Below are 27005 nucleotides of genomic sequence, written 5' to 3' on the forward strand. Positions count from 1 at the left end.
ATTAAACAATTCCCTACCTGAGTACCTGACCCAGCCCATGAGCCTGACAGCCACTCCCCAGGCTCCAGCCCCTGAGCCCCCAGCCCAGCCACAACAGCCACCCCCTCCCCCTACACCACCACCGAAACCAACCTAAATTGAGACGATTAAATACACGATTAACACAATAACACTATATTGTCAAAATCTAACCTTAGAGACTGCTTCAAAGCCTTCAATGGAGGAGTCGAGCTGTCAAGGAGAGAAAGCTCAGAAAGTCAGAACTCAGATGCCGCTTCAATGGAGAATTTTGAGTACGCTTCAATGGAGAATTTCGAGTAGCGGTGATTGATTTTGTGGGAAGTTTGTTATGCGTTGGTTTGTTTGATTTTGTGTGCCTGCCACCTACTAACGAATTAATTGGGATTGTTTTGTTTTTTCTTCTTTTTTTTAATGAAATTTTCTTTTTCTTTTTATACAAAAAAACTGCTATATTTTACTGAGTATTAAACCAAGAGATGCTAAATCCAAAATTTCCTACTAAGCATTACCTTCAAGCCAATCTTTAATAATAATAATAATAATAATAATAATAATAATGTAAAAAAAATTTACATTATAATAAGAATAATAATAATAATATAGTATGAATTATTTTGTGAGGGGAACATACATTTATTAAATCATGATTAGATTTATTAAAAGAGATAATCATGAGCTTAACTTTATATGTTATTATCAATTATAATCTATGTTGTGTTAAAAAAAATTATACTCTGTATGTTAACTATGGAGTGTATTTTCTTAAATAAAGTATAATTAGTGATGGTTAGATGAATAAGTGTGTAATAATGAATGAGTAATTGACTATTAGTTATAGGTAGAGTTGTCAACTTGAAATATTGTATCAATTACGGGCTTACCCTTTGACGGGTCGAGTCATAACGACTCAAATTCCTCTCAAGGCAGGATGGAACCATAGCCTTTGTTGTGGTTACCATTTTGATCCACCTTATTCATCTTGGGTTAGATCAGGTCTTGTCAATTTCGAGTCAAGATCTATTGAGTAAAGATGACATGTTTGACTTTTTTCACTATTTGTATGCTAATTTTGACCATCGTTTTTTAGTAACGTATAAAAATAAAATTTTATCATGAAATATATTCTTAAGTAGGTATTACTCCGTAATAATAAAGTTTTGTAATCTCAACTTGTTAATATTTTTTACCAATATAAAATCATATTTATCTAAAGTCAAAGTAATGCATATGTGTCAAGTTTCACTATGTCCATTATATAAGGACATGATTAGTATCAACTGGTTATATCGTATCAATTCAATTACGGGTTGATCATGTAGTGATTGGATCATAATGAGTCAAAGTTACCATTTTCACCCACCTGATCCATTTGGATTAGATTAGTCGTGTCAATTCAACTTGTTATGTTCGAAAACAAGTTGGGTTAACATCAAATCAGCTCAAAATAGTTTGGATTACATCAGGTATCTGTATAGGTCGATGTTGCGTCGGGTTAAGCTCATGATTGTCAAACCAGAATCAGTTGAGATTAAATTTGGTGAAATTGTCATAAGACTTATTAACATAATAAAATAATGTGACTCACTATATGATTCTTTTTATTCTATATAATAAACTTGACTTTCACATTTGTATAATTAAAAATAAATTGTCATAATGGTCAAGGTTACCCTATTAAACCACCCGGTTTGGGTAAGATCAATTTTTAGTCGGGCCAATAACTATCAGGTCCATGTTAGGTTTGAGCAAAGCCATTAACTTCGTATTGGTTAATGCTCAAATTGGAGTATTAGGTTCAACATGGGTTTGGGTAGGTCTATTGCATATCAGTTGATTTTGGGTCTTCTTGATTTACAGTTTTGCTGATTTCGATTCAATATTACATTTGTCTAAAACTTCGTCAAAAATTATTACAAACAAGACTTTATTGTATTCAATTTTATTCCCCTTATTTTACAAAAAAAATAAGCTCACGTAAGCTTAGATAAAATTAAATAGGCTTTAGAGAAACTTGTAATAGTTCAGTAAGGTAACTTTTTTGCCAATTTCGGATAGCTTTTAATTTATTGGGCAACTTTGAAGCCGATAAAATTTTAATGTAAATTGCCATTGAAATAAATTTTATAAGGATATTATAGTTACTTTTACTTACAAACCTTTAATTTTTATCTGTTTATAGAGCGTAAATTTATTGTACATCCAATTTTTATTTTATTTATATTTTTTCCAAAGAAAAATAGTTTGGATTTTTTTTAAATTTTTTTATCCCAATAATAGATTACCATCCACAAACACCAAGTTGCAACTAACTTTTAGCCATTTTAATTTATTTGTTATATCACATTACAACTTTGTTTCATAAGATTAAGATATTTTTTAATCCCACCCAAGTAAGATTCCCTAGTATAAAGAAGTGAAGAACCATCTTTCAACCAAACTTTAAAAAAACAAAAAAAACCAAAAAAAAAAAGAAAAAAAAAGAAAGAAGTGAAGAACCAGAGTCGGTCCTTACTCCAAAACCCATCATCCTCAACAACTCCATCCTCAACTCCACAACCCTGGTTTCTTCTCCAAACCCACGAAATGGTGAATTCTTTTTGGCTCCAAAATTTTTTCATTATGAATCAGCAGTTACTCCACTTTTCAGTTGTTGATCTCATTATACAACACGCTCATCACCTTGAAATCATCATATCTATCAATCGGTTACTCACCTCCTTTCTTTCTACTCAGATGAGAGTTAATTAAGAGTATAAAGTATCTGTTTTGTAATTAAATAGTTGATTTGATATTGGATCTGATTATTTGATGTAAATATCTTCTAGCTTATCTTAATTATGTCGTGTTTATATATATATGTATATATGTATGTATATATGTATATATATATGTATATATGTATATATATATGTATATATGTATATATATACATATATACATATATATATACATATATACATATATATATATATATATGTATATATATATATGTATATTGGTTATGTTTCTAGGTTAGCTTTATGATTGATTGAATTACTAAAAATTATCTAACTTCTGGTTGTTGCTTGCGGTGATTATGCATTTGTTAAGGAGTTCTGTACAATTGCAATTAGTTGATGATACAATTAATTGTGGTGTTTTTTTCGTTTTGGAAAGATTTTGGATTTGGGTTTCAATCAGTTTATACAGTGTTTTGATTGTTTAAATTCGTGCAGTGATGAAGTTTATTTCTGTGATGATTAATTTAGGCATGTTGCTTTGCTTCTTTTTTTTTCTTATATTCCAAAATCAGTAATTAGCATAAAGGTTTGATCATTAGCATGAAAGAGAGAAAGTCCTTTAACTAGTATCCAATTACTGATTGATTGTGCTTGTGATTTTCTGTAGTTTTTGATAATAAATAATGTTGATTCTAATATTATGCATAATGATAAAATTATGTAATGTGTTGAGAGGGGAAAAATTAGTGCCAAACTTCAACATATGGATTCTGATATTGTGCATAATGATAAAATTATGTAATGTTGTGTTTGTATTACATTTTTTACGTAGAGTGCGTTAAGGTCTCAGAGTTCAGTGAAACTTGTTATTAAATGTGAGAATGTTGTAGTTACTTCTGGATTTTTTTTTCATTTTGAAGTTTAAATGAAGTATTTATAATTAATTGTGCAGCAGACTTAAGTTATATAAACAAAACGGGCCAGTTTAAAGTTCAGTACCTAAAAGAGTATGAGTGGTAAGTTACCTGAGTACTCATTTTTTACTTTTCATAATTAGGACAGTGAAGCAGTTATCATGATGATTAGTTAGTGTGATTCATCTGTATGTCTGTTGATATATTGAAGTTCGAAGAACGTAGAAATATTCTCTGACATGACCCGAGAAATTTCCAGTTACCTTGTCAACACCTTCACATTTTAGCTCCCATGTGAGACACTAGCTCCATTCTCTTAAGTGTTCCATCCCAGTGCTGCCTCCCACGAGTCTTTATTCCTCTTTTTTCGTCTGATTTCTTCCAAGCCCCATCAATCTGAGAAACAAAATCAGGGGTATCCCTCTCCAATTCTGAGCTCTAGGTTAGTTCCAAAGCTTGTTATTTATCGCTTTTTTTCATTTCCTTGTGCAAAATCCAACTCTTAATAATGTCACATAATTATTGCATTGTTGGCTTTGATACTTTAGACAAGAATTACTTCCATTATATGCTACGACAACTCATCCCCTATACCTACCTAGAGTGTCACTACAACACAATCATCTAGTAAATCAATGGTTTATTGATAATGCAAACACTAACCAAGTTATAACCACAATCAACACCATTATTCTAGCAAAGACTATACATTACACCATTAAGTATTCCCAAGAAATTGTGAGGATCCGATATAGGCTTTGGCTTGGGAACGTCCTAATCTCCTAAATTTTAAACTGAATTCCTATTGCCAGGATTTTCCTGAGAAGAGTTTGAGCATCTAATCTAAAACAATGAAACCATCCTTAAGCAAAAATTGCATGTAAAACCTCTATAAAAGCTGCTTTCTCCCAAAATAGAACTTTTGTACAACAATTTAGAACCATATCCTATGACCTTTAATTTATCTTCTATTTAATTAGTGCAATGCTAAATATCCATTTTTTCCTATGTCATCAATAAATACAAAGGCCAATGTTGCACTTTAATCAGTCAGGGCTATCACACTCCACATTTTTTAAGCAACTTATAGTCTCATTGTCTCAATTTGGCCACCCTACGAACTCAAACTCTATAATTTTTCCCTTATTTTTCCTCTTTTTTCACCATGTACCTCTGATATCCCTATTTACACTTTTCCTTTCTTGTCATGTTTTTCAACTTCCATCTGAATTTCTGGAATCAAGCAAGTTTTCTTTGATGAATGGTTTGAGCCATATAGATGACTGCGGTAATAAATAAGATGAACACAGCATAATGACATGGACGCACTGTCTTTCACATTATATGGTTTGGTTAGCTAAACAAAATCTTTTATTTCACAAAGGCAGTAGGGTCAGAATAAGGGACTACTTTAAAGATTTGATTATGGGCCTTCTTACTCAGCAGACCTTATGTTCCAGTCAAGTAGAGTCATTGCTTGCTAGGGTCATGTTTTTTGAAGCAATTATTCCCTTATATGGTTATATTAGCTATACATACCCTATATTGCCTACTCTTCCATAAGTTTTTAATTTAAGTGTTGGTTTACCTTTTATTGGTTGTAATTTAGCTATTATTCCCTTATATGGTTATATTAGCCTACTGCCCATTAACACTCTTCTTGCTAGCCTGTATATTTGTAATTTATCTATAATTCCCTTATATAGTTATACTAGCCTACTATCTATTTACACTTTTCTTGCTAGCCTGCATATGCATAGCTATAAAATTGCATAGAACTTCTGTTGCACTACTGTCTTGCCTAAGGTACCACTATAAAGCCAACCTGCTACCTGCATTGTTCCAATCGATATGCAACTGGTGCCTGCTATTGATGTACCGTTGCTACTGCAGCTTCCTACCACATCCCCTCTCCAATAGCTGCACTAACCCCCCTTCCCCTTCTTGCATTTTACATCCCACTACACGTGCAACACCCTATTTTAAAATAAATCTACTTACTTTTTTTATCCTGATGTTATGTGCATTAATTTTTATAAGTCTTATAACGATTTTCACAAATGCACTTTTACTTATCTTTTAATTGTAGCAATGGCAAAGAAAAAATCCACTAAATTGGGAGCAAGCAATCAGCAGTTTCAAACTGATGAAACAAAAATTCCAGATTATGAGAGGTCAAGATTGCAAAGGATCAAAGAAAAATGCTCTAAAAATTCAAGCTTTAGGGCTGCATGAAAAGGCTAAGTCATTGATGGGTCGATATCAAACTGAAAAAGGCAGCCATGGGAAAATTAATAAAAAGAAAGATGCGGAGGAAGATGAGATCTATAGGCCAGACCAAGATTCTGACATTGATGAGCATGAGCACGATTCTTCTTTTGAGGGGACACGTATCAAGGAAACTTTAAGTAATCAAGGCTCCAACTCTAATCGTAAGAAGGTAATTACTTCTAAATGTAATTGTATGCTTTTTTTTATTTGTAACTACAAAGCAAGTCTCCTCTTTATGATTAGCAGGCAGTAGCATTGTTTTCTTTAATTAAATGACAAATATATATGTTGGTAAAAACAGCTTTTGGATGTATATATTTTTAATGCATGTTCTACAGATTTTCAAAATGAAAAGAGCTCGAAAAGCAATAGCAATGGCAATGGCTTATAAGAAGCGTCAACAGAACCTTGAGCCCATTTCATCAGCAATAAAAACAAATGACGCTGCAGCGCAGCAACCTACTGAAACTACACTAGGGCTCTCAAGTAGGAGTGACACTCATTTTGAAAATCGCAAGTCATGCTTCCCTTTGTATTTTTGAATAATTAAGTCTAATTTGTTTTACTTATTTATTTATTATTATTAATGAACATTAGTTTACTTGTTGTAAAGTGTTTGGACACTCTAATTTCATAATCTTGTAAATTAAATTGTTCTGAAACCAAGAAACTAAATCAATATGTTCTTATTTATGACTAAACAATTAGAACATTAAATTAGAGTCTTAAGTTATCATAACTAATTCTGCATTATTAATTTCATGATCTAATCATTACCGTTTGTTCTTTATGGATGTGTTTGAAGCTGATTGCTCTAAAAATTTATATTACATTATCTAAATCTACTAGGGCCCAAACTAGTTTATTCATGTATATGGACTTATTTTTACACTTAGATTATTTGGATTAGATTATTTCCTTATATATTGATAATTTTTAAACTCTTGAATTGAATTGATTGAGATAGATGGAATTGAAAAGTCAAGAAGAGGTCCCACTATGTGTTATAAAGTCCATGGAAGAACTGAAGATGAACGCCTGGAAATTACTTTGAATAAGCATGGTCAACCTGTTGGCCCGGACGATGATACATGCAATGAGTTCATTAGCTTCTTGGGAACTCGAAAGGAAAATGTATTACAATTAACTATTCATTATCTAAATGTATTACAAGTGGCCAAAGTTAAGAAATGAAAAGCAAGATGAACTTTGGGGATATGTCACAGTAAGTTTACATATACCTTTTTTTTTAGCAAATCAATAATGTATGAGCATGATATATTTTATACGCCACAACAACAATATTACTTATTATTGCAATATACATTTCCTTGCATTATCTTTGTTCCTTCACAATTGTGTGCTGTGAGCTTGTTTCTTTTTTTTTCAAAAATAAAAATAACAAGCTGAAAGATCTGAAACTATGAATTACGATTAAAATTATAAATCTTGACTAAAATCCTGATTGGTTAATGTAATTATTTTAGTATTATAACATATATGGTAATTATCGATAACTTAGATCAACGAGTTCTATAAGTGTTGAATTATGATAATCACATACAAATAATTATGACTAAAATTTTTGTTTTTTTTTTTCTTTAAAACTTGATTATCTTTGCAATTATTGACATCTACATTGTTGTAGAAACATTACATTGTCCCAGTTAAGGCTAAAAGATGGGTTTTGCAAGCCATTGGCGCTGCTTGGAGACGATACAAATGTTATTTGAAAAGAGTACACTTTCATAAATATGACAATGATAAAATGAGGTTGATGGATCCACCAAAACGGGTCCCAAAAACAATGTTCAAGGAATTGTTGAAGATTTGGAATGATGAAAAATATGAGGTATTTACACATGTACAAGTCTTATACTCACCTCCATTTATGATGAATGCATATTTTTTATTTTATGAAAAAGGTTATTTAATTAGTTCATTATCTTAATATGTCAGGAACAATGTATGCAAAATAAAGCAAATCGGTTAGTTGGAAAGGAAAAGAACATTATGCATACTTCAGGACCGAAGAGTTTTGCTAGTGTTCGATATAAATGGGTGAGTTTATTTGTTTTCTTTTCTCGTCACTTTTATTATTGGTTTATTTCTTCATTAAAATGATTTAAAATCATCACTCTTGTATAGAAAAAGGATAGAAAAACAACACAAAATCCTACTCTAGCTCAGATGTTCATAGAAACACGCAAGGAAAAGCTCACAAAGCGGAAGCCCGGTGATCTAAGGGACAAATTGATTGTAAGATTTATTCCCATTTTATGTGGTTATATTTTTTGCGTTTAATTTTGTCACTACTAATTTTATTTTCTCGTCTTAAAATGTAGAATGAACTTCAAGATTCAGAGAAGGATGTTGATAGTGTAATTTCCACTATTATTGGTTCTAATAACAAGAAAAAGTCTCACATAAACCTTTATGGAAGAAGTGTTTCATCAACTCAGTTAAAGAAGAAAGCTTTGATGAAGGAAGTTGAAGAGAAGCATGCTAGGGAGGTCGAAGCTCTACAAAAAAATTATGAGGATAAAAGGCAACAAGATAGAAGGGAGATGGCAAATGGTCTTAGCTTCTTCTTTTCTCAACTTCAGCAACAAAATCCTCAAATGTCTTTTGATCTAAGCATGTTTGGCTCTTTGTTTCTTGAGAGTCAAACTGAGAAGGATGGTAATACAGCAGGAATGCTTCGACTTCAACCTTCGGCTTCTACATCCAAGGTATAAACCTTTTGATTTCTAAATTACGCAAATTAGAGGTAGATAGTGACTAAGGTCTTCATTATTCTTCTCTTATTTTTGGTGCATTTGAAAGATATTACCCCTATTAGATTTCGTTATTCGTCATAACAGCAAAATCATCCAAGCCTTTGTATCCATTATTTTATGCCTTTCTTATTTGTTATTTTCTTCCTGTCATAAGTTATACATTTACATTAGGTCATTCGAAATACAAAGTATATTAATTCTAGACTTTTTATTTTTTGTTTTTGCAGGGAGTGAATAGTATGGAAAATGAACAAGATGAAGAAGATGTAATAGGGAGCGAGTAAGAGGAAGAAGAAGAATGTGATGTCATAGTTCAATTTGAATTTGCTTTAACCTTTCTATTGTTATTCCTAGCTCGGACATATTTTTGCTTCTATTTATTAGCTAAACTAATATTATAGCCTACAACATACTATGAAACAATAGGTTATTAAGATGATTTGGTGTTGAAAAAATGTTATTACTGCTTTTGTTTTTGTTTTTTGTTTTACTAATATAACTTTTATAAGTTTGGGATTGTATAGTTAAAGCTATTAGATGTTTGATATTAAACATTTTTCTAATATAACACATTCACAAGAATACTACACATTTCCACTCTTTTGCAATATTGCAATGTATTACAAAGGCAACACTTTTGTATTGTTACTAGCAAATACAACACGTGAAAAAGTTGTAGCATAATATGACATATGGCGACATTTTTAAATTGCTTCCTAAGGTTGCAATAGTTTTTAATTGTTGCCTTTGTAAAATTGTTGCCTTAGGCATGAATTTACCTTGGCCTTTAAATTTGTTGCCTTATAATAAAAATGTGTTGCCTTATGAATAGACAACGGGGGCATAAGCAACGTCTCATATGTGTTGCCTTAGCTACAAGGCAACACTTTTTTAATATTAGGCAATGGGTTTTTCACTATTACCTTTGCTTTATTTTGTTGTAGTGAACTATTTAATTGTGGTTTAGAATTAAAAATGAGTCCATTCGATTTTAAAGAATATTCAAGACGGGGTATCAAGACCATGTTTTGGATAAAGAAACACCTGTTAAGTGAACATTGAATATTTCAATAAAAAATTATCCCTAATCAAGGTCATTTAAATGATAGACGATTAATGACCACTTGAGATTAGTGTGTAGTATGATTTATAGCACCGTTTCTTGTGCTACGAAGACATGATTTTCATAAATCATTTGTACAGGTATTGGTTTAGAACTATACCAGATAAACCTATGAGAATACTTTAAGAGATTTAAAATCGTCATAAGTATATTTCTCATTATAGCTATCGGAACCTTTTTCCTCGACCATGAGAATTGTAAGTTCTCTTGTTTGCGTACTAGTCCATTTTGATGTTGTCAAACTTCTGCCGTAAATGAGGATTATAAAGGCAACACTCGGGCGGCTAGGTCCTCTTATTAAGGAAAGCTCACAGTACAAGACTAAGAATGTCCCCCTATTATTAACAATAGGAAATATGTCTTTGTTGTTTACAAGGCCGAAGAGCGAGACTGTGAAAATGCATGGCCGTGCTCAGATGGATTTTAGAAATCATCTGCTTATTGACAGTTGAACTCGAAAATCGAGAAACACTTCTAGACACAATAAGGATGACAAAGAATCTTACCTTATAGTTCATGAAGAGACATTAAGCGACATAGGAAATGGGTTATACACTAATTGCACACTTGTCCGAAAGTGGGAGATTGAAAGGAATGGTGTCCTTCCAACAAGTGTATTATTCCGATAGAGGGTTCAGAATTATTAGAAAGGTAATTCTTCAGTGAGGTTAAGTGATCAGAATGCCTAGGTGGAGGCCGCTTCCGATCAGTAATATTAATGTATAACTAATATTACGACTTAATCTTGACTAAACCCTTCGAGTCACACCCAATCGAGTAATCGATCTGAGGCGACAAATCAATCCGAAGGATTAGATGAGTCGTTGGAGTATTACGAACTAAGACGTCGGATGTCGAGCTTGGAGCGTCGAAACTGAGCGTCATAAGTAGTTTAGTAGAATTCAGAATTTGACGAGACGAGAAATCAAACAAGCGACAAGTTCGAGCTAAGCCGTAGCCTCGCATTGGCCTAGCCATGCGAGTGCTAGGCTAGCCTAAGCCACGCACCATGCCGAGCTTGCTAGCAGCATCGCATGCTAGCAGCGCTGGCTAGCTAGCTGGTGTGGCATGGCCAGCATCGCTGGCGCGCTAGACGTGCTAGCATGCTAGTGCCTCGCACAAAGCAGCACTGCCGCAAGCATCGCAAGGCTAGCAGCACGCAAGTGCTTGTTGGGCCTTGCTACCGCAAGCATGGCAAGGCCAGCAGCACACAAGTGCTTGCTGGGCCTTGCTACTGCAAGCATGCAACGCATAGCCCTCGCACAACAGCTCGCTATGCGTGCTTGTGCTTTGGGCTGTGCATGCGTGCTTGCTAGCGAGCAGCACCAAGCAGCAGCATGCAAGCTCGCTGGGCTGGGCGTGCTAGCGTAGCAGCACCTAGCACCACGCCACTAGCACAACATCACGCACCAAGCAGCAACAATCGCATGCGTGTGCGCTGGCTAGCTGCGCATGTGCTGCGTGCTAGCTGGCTAGGCTGCCCAGCCTTGGTGCTAGGCGCTAGCTGGCAGCCTTGGCAGCCAAGGAAGGCTACTAGCCAGCCAAGTGGCAAGGTATGTGCGGTTTTGTGTGGGGACCGAAATTAAGGGGGTTGCTTGGTGAACAAGGGTTTGGTCCCCCCTCCCCTTAAATGATCCTCACCTACTCTTGCCCTCCATGTGACACTTGGAGCTTGGTGATTGCCTAACATTTTTATTTTGTTTTTAATTAAAATAAAATTGAGGAAACTGCAAATCTCCCACATTGATGGGAGAAGGGAGATCAAGTCTCCATTTCCTATAAATACCCAAGTTTTGGAGCTGAACTGAATAAGGCATCTCCCTATAGGTGAGAAAACCTTTAAATTTGTAATACTCTAGTCTTTTCTTGGTCTAGCCCCGACTAACCTTCGAGGTAGAGGCCGTTCGAGTCGGGTCTCGAGGGTGGGCTCCGTCGGAGGCTCTCGCGCTTGCCGAGCTAAGGCTTTGAAGTCCGAGCTCTATGGGAGCGAAGCACGCGTCGAGGGTAAGAATGTCATTTCCCTTTCTCTTTCTTTTGTTGTTTAATTATGTGATTGCATGCTTAGTTGCTTTAATTAGTGGGCGGGTCTTGGACGGGTTTTTCTTCCACGTAGCGTTGGACGCTACGAAATTCAACAGTACATTATAACAATAGAGTTATATGTTTAATTATATGACATTGTGGTATATTTTACGAAGTATAATTCAAAGAGTAAAATGTGTGCAGGTTTGGAAGTGCAAACAAAGCAAAAATAAAGCCCAGCCCACTCACTATTTACCCACCTAATCCCACGAAGTAAAAGAGCAGCCAACATTAGCATCAAAAATGAAAAAGGAAAAGAGCATACCTTTTCCTTATGAGCATCAAAACCCACGCACAAAAGCAGCAAGAAATTAAAAGAAAAGGAAAGTAAAATTTAAATCTCATAATAGTTGAGGGTGAATCTCACTCATATAAGGGAGGAGGAACCACTGCAATTATAAGTAGGGTGAAACAGAGCGGCACTGCGGCAGCGGACAATCATCTAACGAAGTACAGCAGCAGTTCGGTGTCCAAATCGGTGATATCCTTAATGGTTTATCATAATTGGGTGATGTTCTCTTCAATTATGAATAGCTAATTTCTCAATTCTAGAACAATCATCTAATGAAGTATGGAATTATTGGTTTTATGATTGCATGATTTTATAGATAATTTGAGTGATTATTGTTTTCCAATTTTCGTTAATAATAATTCTTGTAGAACTATCTATTGGCTTAATTGGTTATCTAATTTACACACTTTGTTCTTGTAGTGCAGAGTGTGATGTCATGCAATGGTATTTCATGTTTGTGAGTGAGTAATGAATAATTTATGCTTTAGCTAGATAAATTATGTCACCTATTTAATTGCAATTATCTTTATTTGGGAGTTTATCCAGGCGTGTAATTAAGGGTGCTCAATAAAACCAATTAAATTTCTCTATGGTTAAATTGTTAGTCATATTAATAGAGGTGGATTCGACTGTCTTAGAGTTCCTCTTATTTGATTGTTCTTTGTGATTTTATTATTTCCGTCAGCCTTATAATCTTATTTAGCTTCAGTTTTTAGTTAATTTAGTCAAGACTACTCAATCTACTTCTCGATTAAATTAGTAGACTATAGACCATAGTATTATTCAACGTTCCATGTGGATACGATACTCTATTATTTATCACTATCTATTAATTACTTGTACACTTGCAAGAATAGGGTTTTATAACTTGTTTAAAATCGCTATCAGTGTCAATTAAGAACAAGGAGTTAGTATGATTTAACTAGGATAGTTCCCGTGCCAAGCACGGTAATTTTCAACAACTATTATTAAACTATCGTTATAATAATTTTTTTATAAACACAATAAAATCTAAAAATATATTTGACAAATTTTGATCAAAATAAAGTATTACAAAAGATATGTTTGATATAAAATTCTGTAAAAAATAATCAAAATTATGTTAAGAATGTACTTTAATAGCTATATATATATTTGTGTTAAAAATATGTCAATTTTTTTTATTTTAAAATTATATTGTATAAGATTAGGGAATTATTTTTGTATAAGATAATAGAATATTATTTAGAAAAAAAAAAAAAAAAAAAAAATTTCAATAACTATTATTAAAAGTATCATTATAATTAGTTTTTTATAAACAAAAAAATTAAAAAATATAGTTGACAAATTTTGATCAAAATAAAGGATTACGAAAGATATATTAGATATGAAATGACGTAGAAAATTATCAAAAGTATGTAAAGAATATTTTTTATACTTCGTAGCGATACAAATATTTGTATTAAAGATATGTCAAAATTTTTTTATTTTAAATAATTATATTGTATAAGATTAGGGAACTATTTTTGTATAAGATTTGTTTCTTTAATATAATTTTATTCAACACAAAAAAAAAAAAAAAAAAAAAAAAAAAAAAACTATAAGGAGACACAGGAGATAACATATGTCATTGCTGGTGTGGTTTTAGTATATAGTTATTGATTAATATTGATTATTGAACGTGGACCTGGCAATTGGGTAGGGTCACGGGTCACTTAAGGTCATGGGTCAAGAAATGTTCAACCCTAGCCCAAAGTTTCGGTTCGCGTCAACCCAACGGGCTTTAAACAAATTTTTTATTTTAGGATAATTTTTAGAAATTTCTAATATTTCAAGTTTAATTTGCTAAATTAATTTATAATTTTTTTAATCGAACATTCTCACCTATATTATTATTAGTCATTACATGCCTACTACATAATTTTAATCGTCACAAAAGCACATCTATTCCTAATCTAGTTAATTTTGTATCAATGGTATATTTTAAAATTTGGCACATAAATAAAAAGTTACATAGGTAATCTTATTAGAACTACTTATTTTCCTTAACTTATCTCACATGAATTTAACTGAACTTATCTAAATATATTATCTTAAAATAAGTGAAAATAAAAGGCACAGATGAACATGCTGTTAAAATGAAAATCAACAAATTAAATAAAATGAATATAGTAATCGCAGGTGGAAATTAGTGTCATGTGATGTTTTAACTAACTTATTGGATCCATATTATTTTTATTTTTATTTTTTTTAAATCGACAAATTTTTTTTTGGATCCATATTAATCTATATACTTTTCTTGCCTTTAACTATCTAACCCCTTTTTGCCTTATCTTGATCAATCATTCTTGTTAAAATCATATCATATCGAACCAGATTACAAAATTTGAAACTTGACAAGATCAAATTTTTTTGTAATTCAGTTCACTTATTGTCAAATATTTTTAATTTCATATTTGTAAAAATTAAGCAGTATTGTACAACGTAAAAGAACGAAGTAAATAAATGAACAAGATGAGGTTGACTAATTTAGTTTATGACCATGTGGTAATGAGGAAATGATTCCATGTAATCATCTTAACATGTGACAGCTAAATAACTAATATACATGCATATATGAAATTATAATGAAATAATGTTCAGATTGTAATTTTTTTTTTCACAAGAGCAGATTTTGGATATATCAATATTTTGATAATTTATTAACGAATAATTTTGTGGGCAGCTAAACGTCGCCCTTAAATCTCTAACTAACGGCCGTAAAATAACCTAAAATGACGTATGTAGCCTTGTTATAAAATATTATAAAATAATTATTTTTACCTAAACTTAACACTTCTACCCTACACAAAAAATTTTACCGTTCTCTCTAGTGCTCACCAGCCACCAATGATCACATTGAACCACCAACCACTGTAATTTTCAAAATCAAACAAATAATGTAAAATTTGCAAAACCTAATTCGTTGGATCTAATAGAAGACAACGAAAGATCGGAAACACCACCTACATTGCTCGCCGGAGGCTTGTCGGACCGTATGGAATCGGTACGATTATTTAATTTTTTTGTTTTCGAAATTCCCAGGCAAACGCCCAGAAATTTCGAAAAACCTAGGCAAAAATGCCTAGTTTTTTCGAACACCCTAGGCAGTTTCGAAAAAATTAGGCGTTTCTGCCTAGGTTTTTCGAAATTTCTGGGCGTTTGCCTGGAAATTTTGATTTTTTTTTTTTTTTGTTTGCCTGGGAAGATTGACTATAATAGCGTTTTAACTTTACAATTTATGTCTCATTAATTAAAAAAGATGAATTGTTCATAAGTGAATTGCCATATCATTTGTAAAGTATGTTGTCATATCAAAAGATCTAATGTGATCTCTTAGTCCATGTTTAATATCAAGAAAAGAGTGAACATGTTTTTTGATTGTTTACAATTTCGAGTGGATCTACGCCTCTACTTGTATGACAGGGAGAAAATATATAGATCTTCGGAATACAACTGTAAGAACTCAAAGTCAAGAACTTTATTAATAGGATTGACTCCATATATATTAATTTGTTAACTGCTATTCGTCGTTCGCAAATTACAGGGTGACGCTCCTATTTTTAGGTGAAATGACTTTTTTGTCCTTGTGTGTAATTTTTGTGTATAAGGGTCCACCATGAGTCACTTTAGATACCGACAAGTTAAATATTGTTCCCGACCCCACCACTTGTGTTTAAAAAATCCCGAGCCCCACAAAATCCCGACCCCACCATTGTACGGTAATCCCAAGCAATTTAAAAATCCCGAGGCACAAACGGAAAGTGTATCGAGCCGTGTTAGATGATGAACGACGACAACGTTCATACGCCGGAGGATTCGTCGGAAAAATCTGTGAGTTTTAGGAAAAAAAAATTATTTTGGAAATGGGACTTCCGCCCAAAATTTCCGGAAGCGTAAGTGGGGATCCACCCAGAATTTCCGGATCACCCACTTAAGATCCGCCTGAAATTTCCGGATCTCCACTCAAGCTTCCGGAAAATTTGGGCGGAAGTCCCTTAATTTTTTTTTTTTTTTTTTTTTTTTTTTTTTTTGTAATTGCTTGTCTTATTATTATTATTATGAATAATTGTGATATTAGTTGTTATTACTTTATATTATGTATTATTTGTTAATGTTATGTACTTATTATTATTATTATAATAATAATAATAATAATAATAATAATTATTATTATTATTAATTTTGTAAATATTACTAATTTTTTTGTTATTATTATTATTATTATTATTATTAATATTATTATTATTATTACTACTATTATTACTATTGTTTTTATTATTAATAATATTATTGTTGTTGTTAGTATGATTATTGTTGTTGTTGGATGTTTATTATTTTTATTGTTTTGGTACGCATAAATTGGGTTGCGTAAATTTTGTTGTTTGTAATTGTTTTTAGTATTGTATTATTGTTATTGTTACTTGTTTTTGTTAGTATTACTTTATGTGAATGTTAGTTTATAGTGTTTGTCTTGTAATTTTATAGGATTCGGAGGTTGAAGGAGGCGGTGACGTTGTGAATTACAGTGCAAATTTTGTGACAGACACGGTTTTTCGAACGTTTGAGGATGCTGTTAAATGGGAGGATGCTGTTGCCATAAATCTGTAATTTATTTTGGTGAAATCGTCTTTCAACAAAACCAGAGATGGTCGACCATATCGGTATTTGAGATGTGATCGGGGACGCAGGAGTAAGCCGAGAGATCTTGAGAACGCAATTCGGAAGGACACAAAAACCAAAGCCAATGGTTGTCCTTTATACATCAAGATATACTAGGAGTTCATCACCGACAGTTGGATTATCCGGGCGAAAAATGATGAAATTGGGACCCACAACCATCTAATGATTGTGTATCTAGAGGGGCATCATAAAATTAGTGGGTTGAGCCCGAATGCGTAGCAGGTTGTGCGTGACATGACGAAGTCTAAGGTTGCACCGCGTAACATCATGGCGACTATTGTCGAGCAGTTTCCTGATGATCATCCAAACATCAGACACATCTACAACTGCCGGAATGACCTGAGATCGGAGATGTCTGACGGGAGAGGAGTTGTTAAGCAGTTTCTACATTTGGCGAGACAGAGTCAATATCTTTACTGGGTCGTGTCTGATGATGAAGACGTTTTACAGCACGCCTTTATGGCGCACCCAATCACGGTAGAAATCTTTCGGACGTACCCATATGTGATCGGTATGGATTCCACTTACAAGACCAACCGATACGGGATGCCGTTCTTTGAGATAGTTGGTGTGACACCGACAAATCAGAATTTCCTCGTTGCTTACGTGTTCATGCGCAACGAGTGCATGGCAAGCTATCGATGGGTTTTGCAGAGATTGAGAGACTTGATTGGGTATAATAAGGAACCGTCGGTTATCTTGTCAGGCCGTGAGCTTGGGCTATGTGCCACTGCATGTAACCAGGACCGACCGTAGGAGCACCACCACAAAGCCTGCTAAGGGGACCTAACACCACACTGAAAGACGCACCAGGGACAAACCGAGTCCACATCACAGACGTCATCTCTGGCGGAAAGTCCACTCGATACATCTTCAAGTTCGTCGGTCTCTTCGCCTTCTCAGGCCTAATGATGGCTTGTGGAATGCCCTAGACGTATCCAAGTTGTCGAACCACTCGATCAGGCATATATGGCTCAATGATGCTGCGGTACTGGATGCAGCCAATGAATAGAGTAGCAGGCACGCGCCGTGCTCTCATCTCTGTACGGTAGCCAGTTCACCTCATTGTCATTCAGATGATCCAACCTAGCACGAAAAGCGAGGAGGCGCTCCATGCTCTTATTGGGGCACCCCGATCCGACATCCCATGCAGACGCACGAGGAACAGTAAGCTCTCTGGTCAAGGTCCCCTGCTGAGGCCGAAAACAGGGAAAGTACTTGTAGATCCACGCCTGCAGAAGCGTAAGACAACCAGCGATTGAATCAACATCTTTTCGTGATGCTGTACCCAACTGCCGATACATATATGCTAGCACAGCAGAACCCCAGGAGTACTCAGTAATCTAAACATCCTCAACAAACAGCTCGTTGAGGAAGGAAGGATGAGTACGGTTGCCACTCTTGTCCAAAAACAGACATCCGCCAAGTACTAACCACAAGTACGCCCTGTAATGGACACTGAAGGGCCTCTGCGACTCTAAGGTCGACTCCATTATCCTCTCAGTGAGCTACCCACTATCCTGCCATGGTAATCGAGCACGCGTCCCGTAAAACATCCGTGCTAAGAGTAGTGGAAACCATGGAGCCGTCGACACGGAGCCCTATAATATGATACACATCATGCAGCATGATCGTGATCTCCCCAAATGGCATGTGAAACGTGTTCGTGTCTGGCTGCCATCTCTCAACAAAAGCAAAAATCAGGGGCCAGTCAAATCGCCGGAACATGATCCCGGGTAAGTGAGATAGACCACTGCCATCAATCAGTTCCTGGTGCTGCTACAGAAGACGAGCGCGCTAGTTACCCAATTCAATACACAACTGTGTCCTGCTCAAACACCGCAGAACATTTCGCTCCTGCCCAGCCCATAAATATGCAGCCACGTAACCCCCAAAGCTAGGAATAACAATACCATCCTCAGGCCCACCTGGCATCGACTCCTGTACTACCCACGTCTCTGAGGAGCTGGTAGAAGGTTGGTCTGGCTCACTACTGCCAACAAATCCCCCATGCTGAGCCCTATACACGGTACGATAATCTTGAGGGTCGTACTCTAAATCTCGACTAGCATGACTAGCTCGCTCGTCGTCCTCATTGTTAGATTCAGGCACTCTACCCGACGAGTACATAGGGGCGCTCCCATCTGACTAATGCTGCCCCGACCAAGTACCACCAGACCCGTACTTCTGCTCATGATGAAACGGTGCCTCTGAAGGTCCTGCACCACCTAACTCCCTCCTAACTGATGCATTCAAACATCTTGATCTTGCATGTCGAGCACCCGAACCCTCAATCTGCATTACATAAGTACAAAATCAGATTTCATTAATACTTACACACACAACTATGATATCAAACTTGAATCACTAATATTCAAATTCAAAAATATCATTTCAAAACTATAATAAACCAAATCAAATAAACAATAATAACAACATTACCAAGGATCAATAATAACTAATAATAATTTGACATCAATAACAATAAACCAAATCAAAACAATAATAAACCACAAAATCGGCAACATTACAACACAACAACAACAATAATAATAACAACAATGGTAATAACAACAACAACAATAATTTCAATCCATTTTTTATCAAATTTTAATCACGAAAAAATTAAATAACAACAATACATAACAATAACAACAAAAACAATATAATTATATTAGTAAAAAAAAAAAACATATCAATAGTCACGAGGAAATAAAATTCTGAAATTAATAAAAACCATAATACATAACAATTACACATAACAATAACAATAAAAACAATTAAAATTATATTACTAAAAAAAAATTACATATCAATAATCACACGGAAAAAAAAAAATCTGAAATTCATAAATAACATACACATAACAATAACAATAAAATTATATTACTCACAAATAATACAAAAACAAAAAAAAAACAAATTGACTAAAAAAAAAAAACAAATCGACAACAAAAAAAAACAAAAAAAAAAAAAAGCAAATCGACCAAAAAAAAAAAATAGAAAACCCAGACTTCCGCGTGAAATTTCCGGAAGTCTGGGGAAACCCAGCCAGATTTCGAACTTCCGCCTGAAATTTCCGGAAGTTTCCCAGACTTCCGGAAATTTCAGGCGGAAGTTTGGGTTTTACTTTTTTTTTTTTTGTTTTCCAAAATCTGAAACAATAAAACACCAACTAGCCTGCTCGCCGCCACTAACGCAGCCCCCACGACCACCGTAAGTCAGCCCAACGCGTCGCCGGTCTGCCATACCCAGATTCAACCTTTGATTGGTGTTCGTTGTTCTTCGTTTGATTTTCAAAGTTTGGGGTTTTTTTAAAAAAAAAAATTTCTGATTTTTTTGTTTTTAAATTTCTAAATTTTTTTTTATTTTACAATTTCTGACTTTTTTTTAGAGAGAGAAAATTTTAGAGAGAGTGTGTGTGGGTTGTGAAGTGACTTGCGAGTTTCGGAAGTGAGTTTCCCGAGTATTTATATACGAGGGGCAAATTATGAAATTCAAGTAAAAAATGCGAGCGTCACCTAGTAATTTGCGAACGACGTTTAACAACACCCATTAATTTACAATATGTCTTGGATTTGTATACCTTCTATAAAGAACTCTGTGCGACTCTCACTAGGACATTGGCCTAATCAATTTAAATCATTTTTTCTCAAAATCAATAAAACTTTGTATACCTTCTATAATGACTACATATTCCATTATTATGTAGTCATTATTTTTTACACTTTTAATTCCCCAAAAATCGAGTAAAAAACATTTGTAACTATAGAGATGGGCTTGATTAGGGGATTTAACCCTACCATGTGGACCAATTAAATTATGCCACGTGTCATCCATGTGGACCAACCAGAGTCTGCCATGTGTCACCTCGTGAGAGGTCTAAGGTGGACCAATCAGGCCACAACACGTGGCAGACAGATTGCTAACCAAGAAAGTGGCTTTAAACGGCCCAAATTCCTAGGCAAACCCAGTCCGTCCTAGGTTTTTGAAACCTAGTACTCGACACGCATTACGAGACCCTAAAAAAGGGAGATGTTTCCCCTGGGGAACATCATTCAGAAATTAAAAAACACACATGTACGTTAATTGCTGAGCATTAACTCCAGCTTTAATTTCACTTCTTAAGAGCTAAGATTCGGATTTCGAGGCTATCTCAAATAGTCGGATGATCACTTCTCTCCTAAGAGGAGCCTGATCCCCTTTACATTCCTCACTTTTTACATCCAAACACGTTCTAACTTGATTGTCAGAGGCGGAACTCACACCCACAACAGTCTCCATTGTTTTGCAGGTACAGGCGTTCAGAGGCCAGTCTTGGTATTGTAACTCTCCCGCAGGACATCCAAACCGAAACAATTGGTGCCGTCTGTGGGGAAAGTACTTCTAAGATGGCTTCACAAGAACCTATGAATTAGGCGCATCCGTCCCATCGAAAGGAGGGAACGGAATGACGAACAGGCGGGCCCTAGTAAACCAGTCGGCCAGTCAAATGGTCAACCCCAGGTGGCCGAAGGCTCCATCCCTATCACCAGAAACGAGCTCATGACTCTCATGACAAGTTCAAAGAGGAGATTAAGGACCTGATTGATAAACGAACGGCTGTATCCACCAGAGAACAGTCGGCCAAGAAGCTCTCCCATTCTAGGAGGAATAAGCCGGTCAAAGACCGAGAGGCCACTCTTTACCCTAAACCTAGGGAGGGGCAGAGGCCCTTGATAAATTTGGCCAAACTCCGATTCCCTAAGCTAGGGAAGAGGAAGGCCATCCGACATGTACAGTCGGATGGTTCAAAGAAAACTTATTCTGATGCCCAGATGTTAATCCAGCAGAAGAAGAACATGCAACTGTTAGAGTCGGCTTCAACGTCGAACTTGCAAGACAGCTTTCAAAATACCTTAATGAGGTATTCATAATACAAATTGAGAGAACCATATAGGCGACATGTCTGCACACTCTATTCCTCAGATGCTCCATGCGGCCCCGTATGCGCCTCAACAGCCATACATGTCGTATGGACAACCTTACATGCAGCCGACTCTCTTCGGGGGACAGGCGGCACATAATGTCCAACCCTTGGACTGACAGCTCCGACTCCTAAGACTTGTGGAACAACCCTCTGCGTTTTCAAAGGAAATAACTGAGGCTGCCCAACCGGCCAAGGTGAAAAATGTCTTGGTAGGTACCTATGACGGTACCACCAATCAAGAAGATCACCTTATGGCATACACCAACCTTATGTATATTCAAGGGTTGGATGATGCCGCATGGTGTAGATGCTTTTCGGCCACATTGAAGGGTGTCACCCAACAATGGTTCGGCAACCTGCCAACCGAATGCATAAATAACTTTAAGACGCTTGCATATTTGTTTGCGTCCAACTTCTCAATGAACAACCCTGCTAAGAAAACAAGTCTTGACTTGGGTGTAATTCAGCAGGGAGAGAAAGAAGGCCTTCGGTCATACATCAGGCGGTTCAATATGATGAGAATTCAGATTCAAGGACTGTGTGATGAAGTGGCTTATACAAACTTTTTTAAAGGTGTGAAGGACGGGTCAGCCTTTAAGTTCGACCTTGTCAGAAAGAGGGTTGTCAACCTCCAAGAAGCACTGATGGAGGCGGACGCCTATATACAGGCGACCAAGCTCTGCCATGTCAGTAAACAGTCGGACTCAAAGAAGTCCGACAAAAGAGAGATTCGGTCATCACAGCCGGCTAAGAAAGAAGAAAAGAAAAAAAAAAGAAGTCTGGGTGGCTGCTACCTCTAAACAACCGTCCAACAAGAAAAAGAAAGAATCTGAACCATACACCCCCAGGTATGAGTTTATCAAGGATTGTCAATCCATCCTCATGGAGATCAAAGACCGGGTGACCATTGAGAAGCCGGCTGCTATGATTGGTTTCGCCAAAAATCGGAACAAAAATAAGTTCAGTCATTTTTATGAGGACGTTGGCCATGACACCAACGACGGCTATAATACAAAAAGGCTATTGGACCGTCTGGCTGACAAAGGGGTGCTCAAGTCTCACATTCTGAGGTCCAAGGTTAACTTGCAAACCAACCCTGGGAAGTCGTCCAAGAAAAAGTCTCAACCTGCTAATAGTTCTGATACTGACGAGGAACAGATCTATACAATAGCAGGCGGTTATGCTGGAGGCGGTCCTACCATTCGGGGAACCAAAGACTACATCAGGCGGCTAGATGTCAGCTTAGTTGATGAGGGGCAGGCGTCTAAGGACACTTTCCTTGAAGTATTCATCTCTGAGGGAGATAGGGGCAACGTTAGGAGGCCGCATGATGACCCATTGTCATCGAATGCAAAGTGGCCAACCTTTCCTCATAGACACAGACAGTTCCTCTGATCTCATCAGCCACAAGTGCTTGACAAAGAAGCTCAAGTATAAGATTGAGAGCATGCACAAGTCTCTCATCCCTTAGTGGGAGTTTCGGGCGTAGTAGTGCAACCGATAGGTCGAATAGACTTACCCATTCGGCTGGGAGAAAAGGGAGAGGGACGCCACTTGGTGGTCCGGTTCTTACTGGCTGAAGAGCTGACCGCCTATAACATGATTTTGGGTCGTCCCACCCTAAATGAATCCAAAGCTGTTATCATTCCTTCCCTTAAGCTTCTCAAGTTTGAAAGGGATGATGGAACAGTCGGCTCCCTACGGGGAGACTAAAAGACGGCTAGGGAGTGTTATATCTCTAACGTCAAACCCACTATCGTCGCATCGGGCCCCAGTGGAGAAACTATAGACCTTGACAAAATCAAGGAAGCAGCGCCTTCCCCCAAAGTAGGTGGCAAAAAGAGAAAGGCCGACCAGTTAGTGGCCGTGAAAAAAGAAAAACAATAGCAATCACAGACCGGAGAACGGCCAGATGAACTCCGCCCCCAGCCGACTGGTGAGCGCATTGATATTATTTTGGATGACACTCGTCCAGAACGTACTGTTAAGGTGGGGATGGCTGCTTTTGCTAAATTGGGTGCAGACTTGCACAACCTTTTAAAAAAGTTCAAAGACATCTTTGCCTTTGAAATGGACGAGATGCCAGGCATCAGCCCGGATCTAGCCGTCCACAAACTTGTTGTGGATCCCAAAAAGAAGCCGGTAAGGTAAAAGAAGAGGGACCATGGTGAAGAAAGAAGCAAGGCAACATCCGCCGAGGTGAAAAAGCTTTTAGATGCCGGGTTCATTCGACAGTGTTACTTCCTAGATTGGGTTGCCAATGTGGTGCTCGTAAAGAAGCCGAATGGTACCTAGCGCATGTGTGTAGATTACACAGACTTAAACAGGGCATGTCCAAAGGATAGCTATCCCCTTCCAAAGATCGACAGTCTTGTCGACTCTGCAGTCGGTCATGCCTTGATGAGCTTTATGGACGCCTATTCAGGCTTTCATCAGATACCCTTGAGGAAGAAAGATCAAGAATAGACAACATTCGTCACTGATCAGGGGTTATTCTGCTATACAGTGATGCCATTTGGTTTGAAGAATGCGCCTGCTACCTTCCAGCGAATGATTAATACAGTCTTCATTAATCAAATTGGAAGGAATGTGGAGGCGTATATTGATGATATGATAGTCAAATCCAAATTACAGACGAATGATCTTACAGACCTCCGAGAAACATTCGCCACAGTCAGGCGGCACCAGGTCATACTTAATCCTAAGAAGTGTGTCTTTGGTGTTGAATCTGGGAACTTTCTCGGATTTTTTGATTGATTAAAGGGGGATAGAGGCCAACCCGGAAAAATTATAGGCGTTCATAGACATGTAGTCGCCCTGCACTGCAAAAGAAGTTCAGAAGTTATAGGTTTTCTGGCGGCAGTGGGAAGGTTCCTCAGTCGGTCAGGCGACAAGTTCCTCTATTTCTTCCAAGCTATAAAATAGAAAACCATGTTTGAATGGGGGGCGGATGCAGAGGCGGCCTTTCAAAAGTTGAAACAACACTTGCACTATTTGCCGAGGCTAGTTAGTCCTTTGCCAAAGGAAGTATTGCACATGTACCTAACCGTCTCTGACCATGCGCTCAGTGTTGTTCTCCTTGCTAAAAGAGGCGGAATCCAGCTCCCGGTCTATTTCATCAGTCATGTTCTAAGGAATGCCGAGCTGAGGTGCCCCATGGTTGAAAAATTTGGACTTGCTTTCTTTATGGCAGTTAAGAAGTTGAAACCTTACTTCTTGGCATATCTGGTCGTGGTCTACACTAACCAGCCAATCAAGCGCCCAATGACAACCATGGAGTCGTCCGGCCGAATGATCAAATGGGCGATTGAAATTCAAAGCCTTGAGATTACTTTTGAGCCAAGGAAAGCAATGAAGGGGCAGGCGTTTGCTGACTTCATTGTCAAGATGACGAGGCCGACTGATCCTGAAAACCTTGAACAGGTTTGGAAGGTATATGTGGATGGGAGCTCCACCCCGAACGGTTGTGGTGCAGGCATCATATGTCAGTCTCTTGAAGGAGACAAGTATGAATATGCACTACGATGCAAGTTCCAAGCCTCAAATAAGTAGGCAGAATATGAAGCCCTACTAGCTGGCATCCGCATGTGTAAGGCGGCTGGGGCAAGGAAAGTGGACGCCTGTTCTGAATCACAATTGATTGTTAGCCAATACCATGGTGACTATGAAGCCACACATCCGACAATGATCAAGTACTTACAGGCGGTCAAAGAAGAGGCTAGGACCCTTGATGAATTTCATCTAAGTTAGGTGCCCAGGTTCGAGAACAATCAGGCAGATGCTCTCTCCAAACTTGCATCATCCGCCTCTTGTGATACACCTAAGTCTGTCTTTTGGGAAGTTATGGAAAAATGAAGTATTAAAGAAGGTCCCATTGGAATACTAGACCGAGGCTCAACCTGGATGGATGGCATCCGGGCTTATTTGACAAACGGCACCTTGCCGAATACCTACCCAGAGATGGTCGCAATGAAAAAGCGTGCGGCCAATTTTGAAATCTACAATGGAGAGCTTTTCAAGAAAGGCTATCCCCAACCTTTTTTGAAATGTGTTACCCCAGAGAGGGGATGTGAGGTCTTAGAAGACTTGCATTCGGGCTTCTATGCCTCCCACATAGGCGGCAGGACCCTAGCAAAGAGGGCCAGGCGGCAAGTTTACTTCTTGCCTACCCTAGAAGCTGACGCCATGGAAATGGTGAAAAAATGTGACAAGTGTCAAAGGTTTGGCAAGCTCATATATCAATCGGTCACTAATCTGACGGCCATCCATAGCGTAGTACCATTCGCCAAATGGGGCATGGACATTCTGGGTTCGTATTCGCCTGCTACAGGCGGACGGAGGTATATTTTGGTTGCTGTTGATTACTTCACCAAATGGGTAGAGGCGGAGGCAGTCAATGGCATTAAAACAAAAGATGTTATCTCCTTCATCCGGAGAAATGTCATCACTTGGTTTGAGGTACCCATGTTTATGGTCTTTGACAATGGTCCACAATTTGAGACGCTTGCTCCGAAGAACTGGTTAGGAGACCAAGGGATCTCTTACTGTTTTGCATCAGTCGGCCGTCCCCAAGCAAACGGTCAGGTTGAAACCTTCAACAAGTTAATCTCTGATGGCATCAAAAATAAAATTGAAAGAGCTGGCGGCCTATGGGCTGATGAGCTACCGAATGTTCTGTGGGCCATGAGGACGACTGAAAAAGGGGCGACTGTTGAAACTACATTTCTCATGATTTATGGGGAAGAAGTTGTTTTGCCTATTGAGCACTATGAGCCGACTCTTCAAGTTATGTTATATGATGAGGAGGCTAACTGGGAGGCCATGCGGCTAGCATTGGACTCACTCCCAGAACGCAGGGGCAAAGTTGCCTTGCGCCATGAGATCTACCGTCTAAGAACGACGAGAGCCTACAATAAAAGAGTGCAGAAGCGGCCCATGAAAGTAGGGGACTTTGTGTTGCGAAAAATGGAGGCGACTGGTAGGGTCAATGAGCAGGGAAAACTGACTCCCAATTGGGAAGGCCCCTACCGAATCTATGAAAAAAGTAAGAGGCGGCACCTACCGCTTGGAAACACCAGATGGCAGGCAGCTAGCCAAAAATTGGAATGTAGACAACTTGAAAAAGTACTACT

At 37.1% G+C, this 27005-nt stretch overlaps 2 protein-coding genes across 2 annotated transcripts; both read left to right on the forward strand.

The window, feature by feature from the left end:
- Positions 1–5822: 5822 nt before the first annotated feature.
- On the forward strand, positions 5823–16832 carry LOC110728763. The gene is made up of 9 exons (XM_021908412.1): positions 5823–6095; positions 6265–6412; positions 6894–7060; positions 7575–7778; positions 7886–7987; positions 8075–8185; positions 8272–8658; positions 8934–8972; positions 16710–16832. The coding sequence occupies exons 1-9, from the start codon at positions 5823–5825 to the stop codon at positions 16830–16832; spliced, it is 1554 nt and encodes a 517-aa protein (XP_021764104.1).
- Positions 16833–17138: 306 nt separating this feature from the next.
- Positions 17139–17660, forward strand: LOC110728764 (protein FAR1-RELATED SEQUENCE 5-like). The gene has a single exon (XM_021908413.1). The coding sequence runs from the start codon at positions 17139–17141 to the stop codon at positions 17658–17660; it is 522 nt and encodes a 173-aa protein (XP_021764105.1).
- The last annotated feature ends 9345 nt before the right edge of the window (positions 17661–27005 follow it).

The sequence above is a fragment of the Chenopodium quinoa genome, unplaced genomic scaffold, assembly GCF_001683475.1.
Source record: "Chenopodium quinoa cultivar QQ74 unplaced genomic scaffold, ASM168347v1, whole genome shotgun sequence".
NCBI classification, from domain to species: Eukaryota; Viridiplantae; Streptophyta; class Magnoliopsida; order Caryophyllales; family Amaranthaceae; genus Chenopodium; species Chenopodium quinoa.

What these genes read in the sequence shown, in the direction of transcription:
- LOC110728763 (XM_021908412.1), top strand. Translation starts at nt 5,823, where the DNA reads ATGAGAGGTCAAGATTGCAAAGGATCAAAGAAAAATGCTCTAAAAATT. An exon ending in GGAATGATGAAAAATATGAG is followed by an intron (nt 7,779 to 7,885) that starts GTATTTACACAT and finishes TTAATATGTCAG; the next exon opens with GAACAATGTATGCAAAATAA. An exon ending in ATGAACAAGATGAAGAAGAT is followed by an intron (nt 8,973 to 16,709) that starts GTAATAGGGAGC and finishes GTAATTTTATAG; the next exon opens with GATTCGGAGGTTGAAGGAGG.
- LOC110728764 (XM_021908413.1), top strand. Translation starts at nt 17,139, where the DNA reads ATGACGAAGTCTAAGGTTGCACCGCGTAACATCATGGCGACTATTGTC.